The sequence below is a fragment of the Echinococcus granulosus genome (assembly GCF_000524195.1).
Source record: "Echinococcus granulosus chromosome Unknown EG_S00013, whole genome shotgun sequence".
In the NCBI taxonomy this organism is placed as follows: domain Eukaryota; kingdom Metazoa; phylum Platyhelminthes; class Cestoda; order Cyclophyllidea; family Taeniidae; genus Echinococcus; species Echinococcus granulosus.
The window spans coordinates 528,997-546,968 of NW_020170393.1; the positions used below are offsets into that span (position 1 = coordinate 528,997).

General features: G+C 44.4%; 1 protein-coding gene across 1 annotated transcript; it reads left to right on the plus strand. All coding sequences in view use genetic code 11, as the record gives it.

Moving 5' to 3' along the window:
- Positions 1 to 3,551: 3,551 nt before the first annotated feature.
- EGR_02769 (hypothetical protein) lies at positions 3,552 to 11,404 on the plus strand (the record flags this gene model as incomplete). Its single annotated transcript, XM_024492018.1, has 3 exons — positions 3,552 to 3,661; positions 5,026 to 5,369; positions 11,274 to 11,404. The coding sequence occupies 3 exons, from the start codon at positions 3,552 to 3,554 to the stop codon at positions 11,402 to 11,404; spliced, it is 585 nt and encodes a 194-aa protein (XP_024353512.1).
- Between the last annotated feature and the right edge of the window lie 6,568 nt (positions 11,405 to 17,972).

A 17,972-nucleotide genomic window follows, 5' to 3' on the forward strand; every position in this document is an offset into this window, starting at 1 on the left:
CCAACTTTTCTATGCAACTCGACGAAGCGAAACGCTTCCATGGAGGTGCGCTACAGCTCTTAACCGGTTTAGTGTCTCTCCCTCTTTTATACTTCAAAGCGTCGGCTTTTTAACAAAACTCTTATGCACGCATAAGAATAGGCATTTGGTAGGTCGTGTTGAAGAAAAGATCAAAGCATCGGACCACGCACACTTCACTTTGTTGGTCACATGTTCCTGCGTTGGCAGGCTTGTGAGTTCAACCACACAGGTCGTTGCGCGTGCGGGAAGCGAGGGGGGCAAAGAGATCCATCACTGACAGCAGGTAAAGACAGAGCCAAGGCTTGTTGAGAGCCCTACTAGACTTGTAATTCTTGTTTTCGCGCCTTTTTAAACTTCTGAATCGAGGTTTTAGAGCTGCGGCGTAAGTTCGTGTTTGATGTGGAAGGCTAGCTAGAGTTTCAACCCGTCATCCAGTGCCTTGTCATCCAGCCAACTGCCATTCGTTCTACTGACTGCACTAGGAATAGTTAAAAAGTGGTGGGCATTAATTCCTATGCCTAATGTGGGGATACTCCGAACTATAAAAAACTTATCAAGGAAATAAAGAATGTACAGTAGTCCTCTGATGTAGGCTGGTGCTTCAATTGCTCTCACGGAATACGACTCGGTCATCCCGTTCGGAGTTTTACCCTCCTTTACTGACCTAATGAGGTGGAATTTTGCAAGGAGGACTAGGATGACATCTAAAAGGTCTTCGTTTTGTGTCAGGGAGATGCCTTTTACGCTCATTCACAAACACTTTTATTGAGACGACGCGTTTGAGAAAAGGATTCGAAGTGTTATCCGAGAGCACACATTTGGTGAAAAAGTGATTACGTTGTCGGGAATAAGTTTAGAGTAGTTTTGATGAAAAAAAGGTTATATTAACCTATCTGCAAAGGAAACGTCGCGAGTGATTTACCACAGCAATGTGGCAGTGGTGATTCAGCACGAATTTAATTGTTTAAGTTATCTCCGTCATTCATTTTTCAAGAGATTGCCATCGTCTGGGTCAGCAAAGTAGTGGGTGACTCGGCTCGCAATCCCATTACTACCGATACTTTTCTTTTTAACTTTTATTTTAAGTGGAGGAATCGGAATACAACATTAAAAGAGCTTAAAGTAGGAAAGCGCCTGTAATTATGACTGAATTTACCGCCAGTTTACGAGTTTATTTATGGGAAAAGTATTAGAGTTTGAATAGTAAATGAGTGCCTTCAAATGTGCAGCCTCAATTGCGACTTTTTGTCTCTTCCTCGGCAGGCAGGGGTGCTGCATCAAGCCCCCTTTAGCCCGTGCCCGTCCCTGTTTCCAGCTTTAGCAATTGGTGGGAAAATAAGTGAGCGAACGGTTACGAGTGTTAGTTTTACGCCCGGTTTAGTGTGAGACCTGCATTCTCCCACTTTTTAGTATCGATATGACCAGAGGAGAGTGTAAACGAACTTGTAATGTGCTCAGTTCAAAGGAGAACGCCGCGCGCTCAAATCGCTTTGATGTGGAATCACGCGGCATGTGTCCTCCCTCAAGGCGAGAGCGAGAGAAGGCGAGAGCACCGCCGTGTTCACGGCCCCGGGGCTAACCGCAGCTTTAGGGTCGCCTGCACGCCATTCAGACGTTAATGCAGCAGACTTGTAATTATAGCCTCCAAGTGCTTTCTCACAAAATTTGCACACAGTTAAATGTGATTTTAAACGGGAGGACAGACGCGGGTGCAGGCGCAGACACAGAAGCAGACGCAAAAATGGCACAAAGGAAGGGGCGCGCTTTCAAATCGCGCGGCTCGTTTCATCCACCCGCCACTCTCCGCTCAATCCTCCATTCGCTCGGTGTGTGCATGCCTGCGTGCGTTGGGACGAAGGCGGAGGCGACGCATTTAAAAGTTTAGGCAAAAAGGAATTAATTCTTAGGTAAATAAATGGTTGACTTGAGATATGGACTATATGAGCTGCATTTACGGTGATTCACTGGCCTGCTATCCGTGAATTCACAGTGCCCAAATTTAAGCGCATCGGGAATACTTTCTTTCAGCGTCGAAAACTACACTGCTATTGAACTCTTAGACAAGTTATCACCAAAGGGTCGACGTCTTTCGGAGAGCAAAGGCGGAGAATATTATAATGCTACTTTTATATTAGCATAAACGTCGGTTATGAATCTTAAAGTTTCCGATTTGGGCTGAGAATCAGAGGGCAGAATTTTGGTTAATCAAAACATCAAAAACATCAGAAAAGCATCAAGAGGGGATATTCGTGATTGGCTAGCACATCTGATAAGGGTCTAACCCATTCCCTCATTTATTAAGAAAAGAGAAGGGCGATGAGAATCCCATTGAAAATTACCCATAGGTGATTTAGTGAAAAACTATTTCTAAAGGCATTATAAACCCTGTTAAATAGTTGTAAGGGCGGAATCCTGCTCTGCGAATCAATACAGTTTAAATCAGGCGACGGATCCCAGACAAAGCGCTGGGACAGTCGCTATTTATTTTCCAAAGTAAACATCAACTCTGACGGAATCCACGTAATGACGCTCATAAGCCCAGGCATATCAAAGCTGGGAACCGTGCCAATGCATAACGAGTCGTACAAATTTGAATTAGCATGGCTTTGAAGGATGATTTACATTCCACTTCGGGGCTACCATAGCGGTGCGAAATAATCGTGTGAGCATTGGAATTATCATGGGGACAATCTTGATTCCGAAATGATATAAAATGACCTTAAAAGGTCTGTTATTCCTTGCCATTTTATAAATTAATGCGCAGATAAGAAGTGTTTTCTATACCCTAAGCGTATTGGGCCTCTAGTTTTGTTTGTGCCAGAGTTTTAATTAATAAAATGATTTTAATCTAAACATATGGGTCACTAGGTGGGACAAACAAAATCTTTCAAAATGAGGAATCAAGGTAGTTTACCAAACCTAAATTCTATTTGTTCGGTAATTTTGAACTTCTTTAATTGGAGAAATCGATATTAGAGTCATCTAAATTCGGAGTACTAATGATATAGGTTGAACGAGATAAGTCATGGCCCCTTCTCTTGAAAATGCCAAATTCCCAGCCAGAAGTTTTATGCAGATTAAGTAAGCATGGTGTGAAAGTTTGGCAAAACACGTACAATATTTTGTAACACTGGTGAGTGCGGTGATTGAGCTACAAAATAATTTAACTAACTAATCTGCTCTTTTATTCATGAAGGGTAGACGATTCAAACAATAGATAAGACGAGACTCGGGAATATAGCGATAATAAATCACGCATAAGCCCAAACAAAACCGTCTGGAGGTTGTTTTATGGATCTCCCTATGGTGCGCACAAATACGAGATATTCCATACCCCTCACGCATATACGCCCAAAAGCGCCAATGTGGGTGAATTAATTCACTCCAATTTCTCTTTGAAGCCCTTCGGTGGTGCAGTTCAGAGAAGCGTCTCCCTGGCTGTTTTTTTTACTCTGTCCTGCTCTCTGATCTCTCACGCACCTGTGCGTGCGTTCATTCGTTCACCCGCCTAAAAAAAACATGCGTATGTGATGTCTGCCCTCAGCCCGCCTGATCTCCCGCTCGCCTGCTCGGCAGTTACTGCAACGGTGAATGCTCTTTTAACTGTAAAGCGGGCGCGGCAGCCGGTGAGCGGTCTTTGGTTTGCATCCGTACCAGCTCCGTTGCGTTAAGTGGGACGTAATCGCCGTGCGCGGCTGTGCATTCATCTTAGTCTTAATCGGCGTTTAGACTATTTGGAGGTATCAATCACTCCCTAATTGTACTGCGTCAAATCGAAGGGATTCACGGTCGCATTTTAAAATCCAGCCCTATCAGCAAGCCCGCCAGGCGGGATTAGGGCTACTGCTGCTGGTACTGCAACGTTATTTATTCAGCGTAATGACTACCCAAAGCATTACACAGACCTCCCTCCTCCGTCTCCTAGACAGGCCTTAATGTTTAGGAATGCCGTCCTTCTGCGCCGTGTTGATGTGGTTGAGCTGTAAAAGGGAGCTATAAACCGCCCCTGGAAGGGTTATTGGAATGGCATTAATACGCAAGAAAGTTAATTTGTATGACACTAATAACTGGTATCGCAGGCATCCCAAACATGTGGAAATAGGGTATTAGTACCATTCTCAGTGGATCACAAAATGTGAGTTAATGTATGCAGAAATAAAATTACCAATTTGGTTGAGTCCCTTAAATGCATAATTGAGGTTGCAGCGCCTCAAGACTTACCCTAAGACGAAAGAAAGCACAATACTCGGGCAGGATCTATGTTGTCGACGTACTACAAGGCTTGGGACCATTGGCATGACCAGGATGCCAGCCCACCCGATGAAGGTACAATCGTAGGGCGCCTAAGTGGTCCTCTGCCAAAACCAGGTGTTAAACAAACAATTAATGTATTATAGAGGTTGTAGATAATTCTCTTTCTTGGATAACCTTGAGCCAACGAAGTAGGACATTTCCAACCTTTAAAAGGGAATCTCAAACCCTTTTTGGCTCCCACCGACTACCTGGCAAACTTTGAGAGGCCGATTTTTCTGGTGTTTTTTTCCACAGCGTCCAGTAACTGCAGTGCGATCCTACGCAGAAACATAAATCGTAACACCAGACGTCTGCCTGTGTGTGTGTGTGTGATTTTATGTCACACGCAGTTACGTCCTCCTCTACCACTACCTCTCCCACCCTCTTTCTCGCTCTCCTCGCTACCATTTTACATTTCGCACCGAGTGCGGAAATGAAAGAGTTAAAGGGAACCAGGTGATAAATGCCCGACCCATCACCGCCAACAGCCCACTTCAGAGGACGAGAGAGGTAAGCACCATTAAGCTCTCACTCAACCCCAATCAACCTTCGACAGTTCATCAGCATTTATAAACGCATTTACCTGATTTGCATACCTGGGTCTGGGGTCACAAATAGGTCAAAGTTCTCTTCGCGGCATAAATTATGGCCGTTCATGCGAATATTTCCGACATTTGCTTACAAATCTCCCTCTCAATCTGTTCCTTGTAGTTGTGTACGTCTGGACGAACTTTTCATGGTTGTTGTTTCTGTTACTCCTGTTGATGTGGCGGCGTCATACTATCCACATGACAAATTACTTCATCTCGTTATTTTTCGTTATGCGGGATTTTCGATGGATAAATACATACTCATAAAGGAAAGTGTTGAGACACCTTCAGCCGAATCTGAAGGCCGAGGGCTCGTGGCAGGGGGAAAGGCGGTGCCACGCCGAGGTGGGGTAAATTTTACCGCATTACGATGTCTAAAGGCAGCACAGCCCTTCAGCAACCACAGTGTTTGTTTTTATGGCGGTGAGCGTGGGACGACTGTGCCAAGGATGCGCCTTGGTGAAGGTGAGAATAAGATATCAAAGCCACTTTCGCACCGAACAAGCCGCAGATTTACGGACAGGCCGTTGACTCCACCATTTGGCATGGCATTTTCAGCGTCTGAGAAAGCAGCTTTGGGATCATCATCAACACCCGTATGACAACAACAAACACCATAAGACATCCCAGGTGATTCTATAAGGCAATTTCCATTCCCAGAATAATGTGCTCCCATCAGAATGTACAAGCGCTTCCGCCCGTGCTGCTGGAGACTTGGACATTCACCTTATGAGGTAAACAAACCACCACAAGGTCGGAGTAAGCTCCGAATATGTCTAAGCTCTGACCGCACAGAGGAGCTATGTTGGAGTTTGTAAATTTGTTGACTTGAAGTTTGGCCAATATGTCGGCATGCTGCAAATCCTAGGAAAACCATTTTTCGAGGTTCCACTTTATGGTCGCACCACCATTTTAGGTAGTCGGATAAGGATAAAATTTACCAAGCACTTAGCTGAGTCTCGCAATTTAACCACTTAAAATAGGACGGATTTAAGACTTGGACTTTGTTTGCCAAACGCACCGACATTGTGTGTAATCATGTGTCTAGACGGTGGCCTTGTGTCTCAAAAATATCCGCCGCACCGTTTGTAATTTTTGGCCGTCTTGTCCGACTCGCTATCTCTCGCCGACCTGACAGATAGTGGCAAAAGGAAATGGCCGCATTTTGCAAAGCCAAAACTTGATCTGTTAGCCAGCAAACACTTGTGGCATTTCCACACTACTAACAGACCAAAGGAGAAAGTGAACTGACAATCTTACGCCACAAAAAGGATTTACTTAATGCAATTTATGACTACTTTTAAATTACTGTATGACATTTTTTGCCTTACTCTTACAAGCTACAAGTAATTTGGATCGAGTGACTTCCCTGAAGTTTTTTGGCAGAATATGTATGGCCTACCTACAGAAGGGCTTAGGGGCTATTGGCACCGCTCCCAGATCAGTTCGCCCGGTGAAGGCACAATGGCGGAGACCCAAGTGACTTGTTACCAAAACCGATGGTTAAACAAGCCATTAAAGTATTTCATGGCACCCCTCTCTCCTTTTAATCGTCGACCCCGCGACCCGCTTGGTTAACCTCTTGCTTCGGCCATCACAACGTAGTCGAGGCTGTAAGGAGAAACTCTTACGAACCTGCCTTACTAGTCATCGAATTTGCGTGCACCTGAATCGTCACTGATACCTCTTGGCAAATACAATTGAGTATTCTTTATTTTTTCTTTAAGAAATATTTGTTTTCTGCTGAGGGCCTATGGTGTCTAAGACCATATCAGCTTTTAAATCAGCTACTTGGATGGCACTGACTCATCTGATTTAGCGGTCTCGGAGAGGTAACAGGTCTTCAGTAATCGGTTTATTCTCCTCTACCTCCACACTCCTCCCTAGACATTCGCCAAAAAGGAATGAATGGGATTTAGCCTAAAACATGATCGACCGTATCCTGAAATGGTCTACTTAGCCCCATACCACCAAAATTTATTTAGAGCCGTTACCAAGACTATGTTCATTATGTCTAGTTGTTCTTCATGGGCAGATTTTTTTAATTTTTGCTAACCTCCATCTGTGAGGCGATATTTACCTCAAGCACGTGTTTAACACATTGACTACCACTGTCACAAATATGTGACGCTCCGGCTTCCATGCCCGAGCCAGCACACAGCAAATATTTGGCATATTTATTTAAAAGAAAATTTTCGTGGGGTAAAAAAGCAAATTAGGAGTGATGGGTTTCCTGCGACTAAATTTTCTCTGGGTCTCTGAAAGCGAGCGTATTAACTGTACATACCCTGTAATTCTTCCTCTCAGGGGCTACCCTGCTGGTGGCATGGTACTCCACCCATGTCAGTTAGGCTACCAGCCTTCCAGGCCTTTTGTGGACCTGTAACAGCGCTGCTTCTGAACTGATATGCCTAATGGCATCTTCAAGAATAAGTTAGACACGGCATATATTTAGCTTAAAGTCCTGTAACCATTCTATGGGCCAAATATGGACATGCTAGGGCGCATGTGACGGGGCTCCTAGACCATCTGTCATTGCGACTAGAACATGAGACATTGTCTGCACAATAAAGCTCCTTATGGCAGACAACCGCATTCGAGCCGTGCGGACATCACACAATTAACTTCACACGGCGAAAGTGCTCCTGTTGGCAAAACTTCAGTGAAGGCAAAGTAAAAGAGACGGGGACCACCTTAAGTGAGTGCCAAATGTCTTCTCTCTGTTGCAAGCCTACTGTCTTGCCTGATTACACATCGCTCTCATGTACGTAGAGCCGTCTTTCAGACCTGACATGGTCTTGGCATGTGCTCGAAGTGGAGTCCTGCAAACAGGCGGATGAACCCCAAAGATGTGATTGAGTTAATATTTGGTTCTGGGGCTTAAATCAGTTTATTATGCAAGACTTTACTTGTTTGTTTAACTCTCAGTTTTGGTAATGGGTAACTGAGGCCTCCGCCATTGCACCTCTCCAAGGTGGCATGGCGTCCGGGCCGTGCCATTGGCCTCTCAGCTCTTCTATAGATTAAAAGTAGGTTTTTTATCTCAGTATTATGCCGTTTTTTTCGTGCTAAATTTGTGGCACAGGAAAGCGAAATTCGATCTTAAAAGCCAACTATTCCGACTTTTACCGTTGGGTGGTAAACCTTAGTGGGGCGGAAGAAACCCATATGCTACCTTTGGGAGAATCTGTGACTACTCCTAACAGAAGGGTTGTAAATGATGTCTACCTTCGGTAACTACTCCAGTCCAGTGTTCGCCAGGAAAGCTCTTGAGGATGGAAGTGGCACCACTCGTGGAATACCTTGAAACTCTCGTTACGGGGCTGTATATGATAACTCTACGATGGTGTCAATGAGGTGAACACGGGATGCCTCGTCTACCACTCTACCAGCTGGCCAGAACCCCAAATAAATAATGGATACTTAATTGTATTCCGAAAAATAATAAGCTATGACTGTTCACTGGAAAAATATACATAAGTTTGAGCTGAAATAGATCGTCGTCTTCCAGTGGCAACAATAGCACCTCAAAAGTCTTCCAGAAGAAGTAAAAAAAATCCACAATAGTGGTCACATCGACTTGTGTAAGGCATGTAAACGAATACTGCGTAGAGTCGCATTACCGCAGCATCTGACTGCCAGTGAGCTTTACTGGACTGGAAACAGACACGTCCTACAGTTATTGGCAGGAGCAGGTTCTAGGCTCAGTGATAGAAGGTGCAGCACGTGGGTCTTTGTTGATGAACCTTTTGGGCGGTCTACTGGGACGTTTCGCATGATTGACTGGAGGTCTTAAATCCATCACAAAGGAAAGGGTGTAATAATGGGTCATTAGGAAATCAAACTGCTTTATTACATATGTTTATCCCCCGCCTTTTCCCCGTTGATTACCCTCTTATCTTCGAAAGTCTTCCTTTTGAAGATACCGCACCCGTACACACACACAACAATTGCAATGCTAGTCGTTAGGCCGTGGTGGCAACAAACTTCAATGCGCACATGTAGAAAAAAATCTGCTACCAGAGCATTAAAACAAAGCTAACCACCTAGGGGGAGCACTCAAACTCATGTTGCCCCCCCCCCCCCCACCGCCGCCGCCGCCGCCGCCTCCGATGCTGTCGCCACCGCTTCACGGCCAAAAAGGAGTTGCTGTAGCGGATACTTTACAATCGGATACAGTATCAGACATGGATAAGATAACGTGCAGTTGATTTAACCGAACAAAAATGAATTTGGTAAGGTTCCGTGACCTGGTTTCCCACCACAAAGAAGGAAATTGTCAACTCCTCCCCCCGTAAAACTAAACATGAATGAATTTGGTGTGGTAAAATTCATGCTTATGACAATAAAATAACATGCCATATGAAGGGTGGGTCTGCGATGCTTTCATGTTAGCCCAAATTTCAGCCACTTTGAAGCCGATGAACTTCCTGTTTCCCGTTTCGGGGAAACTCGCGTTCTCCACAATTGGCCAGTTAGGTTGGCCTTGTAGCGGTCTTTTCCAAATGGAAAAGCAAGACTGAAATTAATTAAGCTAGTACGTCCGACACCAGGACCGAGGAGGAAAATTGAACATCAAAGTAATGCTCTTGAAAAACCAAAAATTGTAATAATTAATGTCAGTAAAAGATCTTTAATCTGCCTAGTGCGTTTAAATTTAGGCAGTTTGCTTGAGTTATGGGTTGATGCTACCAAAAGCCACTATAAACTGGTGAAGGGCACGCGTCACGTATATGTGACATCGGCTACCAGCGGGTTAAATAGCATGCTAAGAGACACATTCTTGCGTAAATTACTCAACTTATGTAAATTGTTATCTTTTAATACATTATTTATCCTGTACAGTATTTACCTTGCATTTTAATATTGAGTGGCTGGAATGTTTACCTCTCAATGTGATCTTACCTGAATACAGGCAACAAAGGTGGCTAGCTGGGTCAGGTGAGACCTATACCAAAGTAATCTTTATCATTAGGCAGAAATATTGCATGAGTTGGCATGAATTTTAGCCTTCAACAGAAGGGATGACAAGGAGTGTCATTCTGACTGGGAAATACTTATTGTACTGACCTCGCAGAATGTAGAGTGGATGGAAAGAGGGTGCCACCTTCACTTCGCATACTCGAATCCGGATGGTTTTGCTGGTAGGGAAGTAAGGTGCAATTAAGCTGCCACTATCTCGCCTCCTCCTCGACTATCTACTGCTGAGGCCCAAGTAGCTTAGCCCAGCCCACGTCCCCTATGCAACGCCTTTTACGAATCCGGACAGTCTCCTTGTGCGTCGAATGGTTGCAATACAAGCACACATAACCATAAAGTGAAGAAAATGAATAAATGCAGTTGTTGGGTGTTTTACACCACCAGTAGATAGCGAGGGTGAATGTATGCCAGTTTTAATGCGCTTTCCACTGCCTCTGAGAATCGCCGACCCCCTGCTCGTCCGCGTGTGTGGGTGTGCCCAAGTCCTCACTTTGATGGGACCGATTGGCAAGGCGTTGAGTTAAGTTACTGCGATGGGAGGCACTTCTTTGCACGTGCGAATTAGGCGTAGTGAGCCCCAAACCCGGACACGTCTCTTTTAATCAAGGCAGCATTCAGTCAGAGAGCATCTCGCTGGGAAAGAAGCCGCGGATAAATAAACTTGGGCAACCGTATATGAGTGGGGTGGAGTATAAAACTTTGCCAAAAGGATTGTGAAACTAGATTCAACGTAAAAATTTACTCTAAATAAGGCTATTCTATCAACTGTGCAATTCAGATGAAAAATTAGCGGATTACTGCCTTTTTTATTGCCCTTGTAATAAAAACAGGGGGATGACACAAGGGCTATCTAACTAGTCCTCTGTCCGCTTACATAAAATCACGGCAGAAGAGAGCGAGGAAGGCTAGTGTGTACCTGAATGTACAAAATATGTGCCGCCGACTGCTTCAATTAACGTCGCTGTGGTTCGTGTTTACCGAACCCCGCCTTGGAGTGTGTGTGCGTGGGGTGGGAAATGTATGGGCGTGGGGAAATGGTACGCTTCTGGCCCAAAAAACACTGCGCTTTGGTGGAGGTTTGGATAAAACATGGGAGGCAAAAAAGTATTGGCGGTAAATCAGTGGCGAGGACTGCAGTCTAAAGGAGACTTCAAAGTGACTGGATTTAACCATAAACCACAAATAGCAGGGGGGGGGAGGGAGACTTTTGATTCGGGTGCTCCTTTGGGCCATATTTCTTAATTATGCCCACTGCCATGCTATTAGGTTAGTGCGCTTTCCATAAATTATGGGTATGTGAGTTTGTAGAGCAGTTACTTAGGCGCATTGTAGTGTAATGTAGGCTACATTAACACCCACACAAGCCATTTTCATGGTCCGATGATGCAGAGGTGCCTTTGATCTCTCCCACCGAAGGAGGCAGTCGTGCGTGCGTGCGCTCGCCGGCAGCTTATTACAAAGGCGATGGCAACAACAACAGCACCATGGCGGATGAGGAGGCGGAGAAGGCGGACTTTTGAAGATGTACGTCACCTCAATTTCGGTGCTTTTGAGTTCCTGTGTGTGAGTATGCCAAAACCACTAAACATAAAAAGGAGTGACATCCTTCAACTCGAGATTGACACAAATTGTACCCTCCTTTTTATTTGTCCTATCGCCTAGTCAAAGACAATTTACACTACGTTTGAGTATCTCAATAGAATTAGATGATCAGCTTTACCTTTTGACTTCCTACTGACCAGTTAAACAGTTTTTTTCGCTGGATTTTGTTGTCAAAACAGCTAAGCGCAGTATCAGGGGTTGGGTATGTGACTTTGTAGATTTTGTCCTGTCGCTGAGGCTTGACGTAAAGCCCTCCAAAAGGTGTAACGTACTCTTGCTTCAACACATTTGATACCATGACCTCGGAGGAAAACCGACCACCACCACAACTCACAGGGCATGTTTTAATTATCTCAGTGCTGCTCGACAGCTAAAAAGTGTTGCTTTCTTCACATCCCGAACATCCAACATTTCCGATGTTTCAACCTCAACTATCCCGATGGCGGCAGGGCTCATGGAACCAGTAGAGAGTGTGAGCAGACCGATAACAAATGACATTTATTTAAGTAATACTTTAATTGTGTAAGTAACGCCTCGTTTTAGTTTCGGGGCACCTAGGGCTCCGAAATTGTTACTTCTGCTAGGCCAGTAGCCTCTCAGCCCCTCTTTGCATCGACAATACAAATTCTGCTTGAGTATTATGTCTCCTCTTGTCTTAAGGGATGTCCCGGGGGGTTGTGATTTCATTCTATCATGCTAACATAAGAATGTTTCTTTGTGTAGGATAATGATGGTGCAAATAATTGGTTAGCTCGACTTTAGTCTAGGAGTCTTTGCAATTTTCTTCATATTTCTCAGTGTGGGCGAGACTTCGACAAATGTTGCCTTTAATTAGGCAGACATCATCCTAAGCAGGATCCTCCGTTGCATGTTCTATCATTGGGCTGTGAAGAGGGCAACTTATTTCTACTTTTGACCTCCGTATGAAGGCGGCAATCACAAATTGCAGTAGCCTTTAATTGTCACAAATCCTTGTGATTGATGTCGGGTGAGTCGGAATGACGCAGTAAAAGGAGTTGCTTTTCGCATGTGTAGTAAAAAGGCAAGACTTAAAAAATTTGGACACGAGAAGGATGGATGCATCGGCCCTAAGCCATCACAATAGCAATTATAAAAACTGGCTCTTCACTGGTTTTTGCAAACAGTTTTATTACACGCTTTTGAAAAACCAAAAAAATGATATTTTATAATACGTTGATTGCATATTTGGCTCTCGGCTTTGGTAAGCGGGCCACTTAAGTGTTCGGACATTGTAACTTCGCGGGATGGGTTGGCTTCCAGGCCATGCCAGTAGTCCCTGCAGTCCCTTCCCCACGTCGACAGTACATATTCCGCCCCAAATATTATGTCAAGTTGAGCTGCAACCCAAGCACCATTTCAAAATTTTCATACCATTATGCAATACATTTTAACCTTTAAAGGGCCAAGGAGATGCAGTAGTCTGGCATTGCTAACTTTTAAGACGCGCTTTTCCAGTAAATTACTCGGACTGCTAACATTTCAGGATTAGAAATATTCTTCATTTTCAAAATAATTAATGGTATGCTCGGCTGTTATTTGTCTCACGGGCTGTGGTAATATAGCGTCACCTCATCGTCAGCATGCAATTGCTAAAGTCCTGCACCATCGGCGGTCGCTGCCCTCCCGTCTTCACCTGTTCTTGGGGTCCACTGTTTAAAAACATATGCTTGTATCTGGCTTTAAGACGGACGAATCAAAGTATCATTCTGTAGCATCCCACCGTCCCACTGCGTGCATGGTGTAGCACCTGGAGACCCCTCTGGAGACGAGGGAAGACCTGGTACTTGTCCAGAATATGTGTTATCAACGTACTATAGGGCGTGGGGCTACTAGCACTGCCTGAGTGCCAGATCGCCCGGCAAGGTACAGAGACGGAGCCCCTGAGTGGCCCGTTTCAAAAACCGGCAGTTAAACAAACAACCAACATTTTACAACGCCTTTGGCGTGACAACTTACACGTTGTAACGTAACATACACAAAGCCCTACTATTACATCAACCCACCTACTTGCGTTTAAAAATTAAGACTTGGCTAGTTTACAACAATTCCCGTTAAAGGTCAGGAGAAGGGCAAAGGGGTTTAAGTCCACTGCAGTTTGCATTTAAATACACTCACTAAATAGACACTCAAGCCCGTTCACAGCCTTCGGTGGGTGTCCGGTTTCAACACATAAACACTTTTGGCGTTTTTTAAACAGCAGATGTTGTTATTACCACTGAAATTTAATCATGCTTTTACAAGCCTTTTGACTATTCTACTCAGAAGAAGGTACCTGAACGGAAACGATGGCCGCTCCCTCGTCTTTACTTTCATTAATAGGTTCAAACGAGTGTTTGCAGTAAAAAGTGCCTTGAAAGCGCCTATTTGGCACGGCTAGTGGAAATACTTGGGAAGAAAGAAAAACATGCAGTATTTTATCATTTCTAGAAGCAATAAAAGATTGAATGCATCAATAAAAGATTAAACAGATGACCAGGTTGATAGATAAGTGAACGAATGAGGTAATAAGTTAATGTTGCGCCCCGAGACTGCCCTGAAGAGGAAAGAATACTTAGCGTTGACATATAGGAGAGGTTGTGGAGGCTACTGGCATGGCCCAGAGGCCAAGCCGGTGATGGAGACATAGTGGCGGAGTTAGATGAACAATTGTTGTGTTGTATTATTAAGGCACCTTATCCAGATCTTAAAAAATTCCACACCCATTGCATGGTTGGCGTCGGCTCTGCTTTGTACTTATTTATAGGGCACATTTGGCATTGGATGCCGTTTGATCGCAGCCCTAGGGTCATCAGTCACCCTTTAACCCTACCAATGTTATTCTTCTCCTTTGCATGCCACCGCAATCCAGAGGTGATACCTGAGATAGGCTTGGTCATGCCCGACTTTTAATTGCCTCTAAGAGTACAAGATTACGAAGGACAGGTGCAATACTTCAATCTTCATAAATCATTTTGATGGGACCCCACCTCACTCCATCTTTTCTTTATAACTCTTCCAAATACAGACTTGTATATACACCTCGACGTGATTATCTACTGCGCTTTAACAATGCAGAGTGGAAACATGAGAGGGTAGAGCGGAGAGTGAGCTGCGCCTCACCACTTTCCTCCTCTCTTTTGATGTGCCCTTTCTTCTTTACTTTTTGACCACCCCAATTTTAAAGCACCACTTTAAAGTTTCATGACGCTACCAGTCATTCACTGCCTCGGTCGTGCATCTTTTGCTGGCAGGCAGAGGCACCTCCGCGGGCTGCTAATACACGTAAGCAGTGAAATGTTGCCCCCGTGGAAGGGAGAGTAAAACTGCCCTGGATATGCGAGTCACTGACCGATCCAGGAGGGCTTAGCTCTCGCAGCGTTAATCGCTGCATTTTGGCTCCAGTCTCAAGCACAGTTCCAGTTGCCCTCGTTTTGAATTTGCAATGGGATATTCTCACTGAAATCAATTGAAAATCTGCTGATAGTAGGCGCTGATACTCAGTTAAGTGCGGATTGGGCATTATTTCCTACCTACCATCGAATCTCTTTCCTAGTTTTATTCAATCAAAGGATTGGCAACTAGATGTAAGCGTTGTTGGGGCCTATAATCACGTGACGCTTCCACTCTGACTGCAGACCTATCCAGCTCCGACTTAATAGCCGATTGTCCGCTTGGACTGACAAATCATAGCTACATTGCCGCAACGCTTCCTTCCATACTCCTCCCGCACAATTCGTTTATTACAGAATAAATATCTAGATATATATATTCTCCTTCTTCGGTTCAAAATCCTCTTTTTTTCTCCCTCTTGATCATACTCAGCGCCTTTAGCCTAGTCGGGGCCTGTGTTTCGTAGGGGACTTTCACAGACTACCCCCCTTAACTGTGACGATGGGGACGTTTCTTTGTACACAAAGGCGAATTCGCAAACATTTTCCCTCATTGCTTTGCGTGCGGTGGCACTTTTGAGCTAAGTGTCTGCGGCATGGCAAATAGAAAGAGACTGGCTTTTTTGTGCACGACACAGGGATAGGGTCCTTTGCAAGCATCCACCGCCTTAGCGACGGCGCTTAGGAACTAAAAGAATTGCTATTAATATTCATAAGTGGATCCTTGTAGGATGTTAGAAAGAAATATGGACGTCCGTAAGGCGATTTGATCAAATGGGATATCCAAAGGGAGTGGATGTTAGGTACTTAATCAGTTGTGGCCTTAACCGCAGTGCGGTCTAAAACGCTTTGTGGGATGCGGATTGGTGTGATTCACAAATCATATGAAAGCCCATTTTAGTCCCTGAAACCAAATGACGCCACAACCTTTCATGCACAAAACGCGGTTACACTTCTACCGCCACCTCCATTTCATGAGTGTTGGTAACTGGGCATGAAAGAGAGCTCTGCGAGGAATGGATAGCCTAATCCACTCAAGCTTATCAGAGCCGTGCAAAAACGTGCATAATTTGTCTGTAAAAAGATAATCAACCACCGCGCCCACAAGCACGACGTGTGACAAGCCCAACACGACTGCGTGCATGCGTAATGCCGAAGTGGTGGAGGCGGGATTTCATAAAGGCGGCGACGTCGGCAGGGCGGCGGTGATGAGGGTATATCCGCGTCACGACACTGCCTAGTCCGCGAGGCTTTTGCACAAAGGCGGAATGGGTTGGATGGGGTTGATTCATGCTTTGATGGGGCAAAAACCGAGAGGCGGTCGTTCGGTCCATCGGTCGGGTGGACGGCCATCCCACATCAAGGGCGTTTATCATATGTAAAGGGTGCAAGTCACTTCAAACAACTGAATCATCAATCCTCGCATTTGATTTACACGTTTCGCTAGTCCCATGAAACAGTCTTTGACACAATGGGTGCAATTTTTCAATGTCAGAGTGAAATTTTGACTATTATTAATCACAATTCGGTTAATGAGCGGCGTACGGCCTTAAAATAACATGACGGACAGGTTAGAAATCGAGCAAGAACCAAGATAGGATAGTTTTAAATCATTTCTGCCTATGAACAAATCAAGGAGGTACAAATACGACACTCCAGTCTTCATTACACCTTTGCGATATCCGATTTACGATGTCGTGATAAATGGTGTAACAACAAGAAAATACGGTTTTAACTTCCCTCTTTTTCTTACCTAGATAATGGAGTCTATTGGAGACTTATTTTTTAACCTAAATGTGAACAGCCGGTGATAAAATCACCGTGCTATGCTCAAGCAGAGTCGCCTTTTTCCAAGGAGGGGAAAGGGCGGAGCGCCGGAGAGGCATTCAATTAGGCTGATTCCTTTCTTTCTCACAGCATACAATCGGTGGTGTTTGTCGTTTTTTCTTCTTCCGTCTATTCAAAAAGCTCATCTAAAAGCTGTTAGCTTGCTTATGGGAACAGAAATTTATCGCTCATAAAGTGCTGCTGTCAAGGTGACGGTGGTAGTGGCAGGGCACTTGACACCCTTTTTCCTCCCCAATACTGCCAATGCCCGCAAATTTTTTAAACACACCTCATATGAAGAAAAACCTGGTATAACTAGAGCAAATTCAAATCAATTTGTCTTGCCTCTTGTCAAGTATTTTCTTTAATTTCTGCCGTATATTTGATGATTGCAGATTTCACAGATGTCTTGTTACCTCAACCGCCATTCACTGGTAGCTGAATAAATTCTGTCAAATAATAGGATTCATCAGTATCTCAGCTTTTTCTATTCCATTAATAAAAAGAGCGCTACGTCTGCATGGAAGTAAAGATAGATAATAAAACAGATTTCTTCTTCTTCTTCTTCCTCTTTTGTCGGAAGGTGATACAGTAGGGCGGGACGCGCCGATACCGCCTAGCGATAGCTGCTTCAACTCTCTCTCTCTCTCCCTTTAACTCCAAAGTTAAAGGAGAGAGAAAATGAATAAAAGGATACACTCTCTATCCCCTCACAAGAATGTAAAGAAAAGAGGACAGAGGGGGAGAGTGAGAAGAACCAGGAAGCGTTCACTCAGCATGTCGTGCCTGCTCCCCTTTGTTCTGTTGCCCGCATTGTCAATTTGGTCCTGAATAATTTTCTTTGATCTGTTCCAAAAAAAGCATTTCTCAGAGTCGCCGCCCGATATGCTGACATATTTGCACATGCAACTGAAAACGGCCCATGAGAGAGGTTTATTTGGCCTGGAAAAATCCTCCATCGGAGTGGAGAGGGACTGCATCAAAGGTGGCAGGACTGCTGCCCATCACTTTTGCGCACTTCGTTTAGGGTTTGGACATGGAGAGGAGTCAGACAAGAGAAAATGGGCAAAGAGGGACAAAGATATTGCACTCAGCTTGATCCCATAGAAAACGAATAGTTAAGAAGAGGGAAGCACAGAAGCACCATTTTAAATACCATCAATTATTTCTTACCCCACTACGGTACTGTTTAACTTAAAAGTGTAGAATTTCCATGACACATGTAACTACTGGCAATTTAAAATAGTTTTTGAACACTCTTAAATCATTC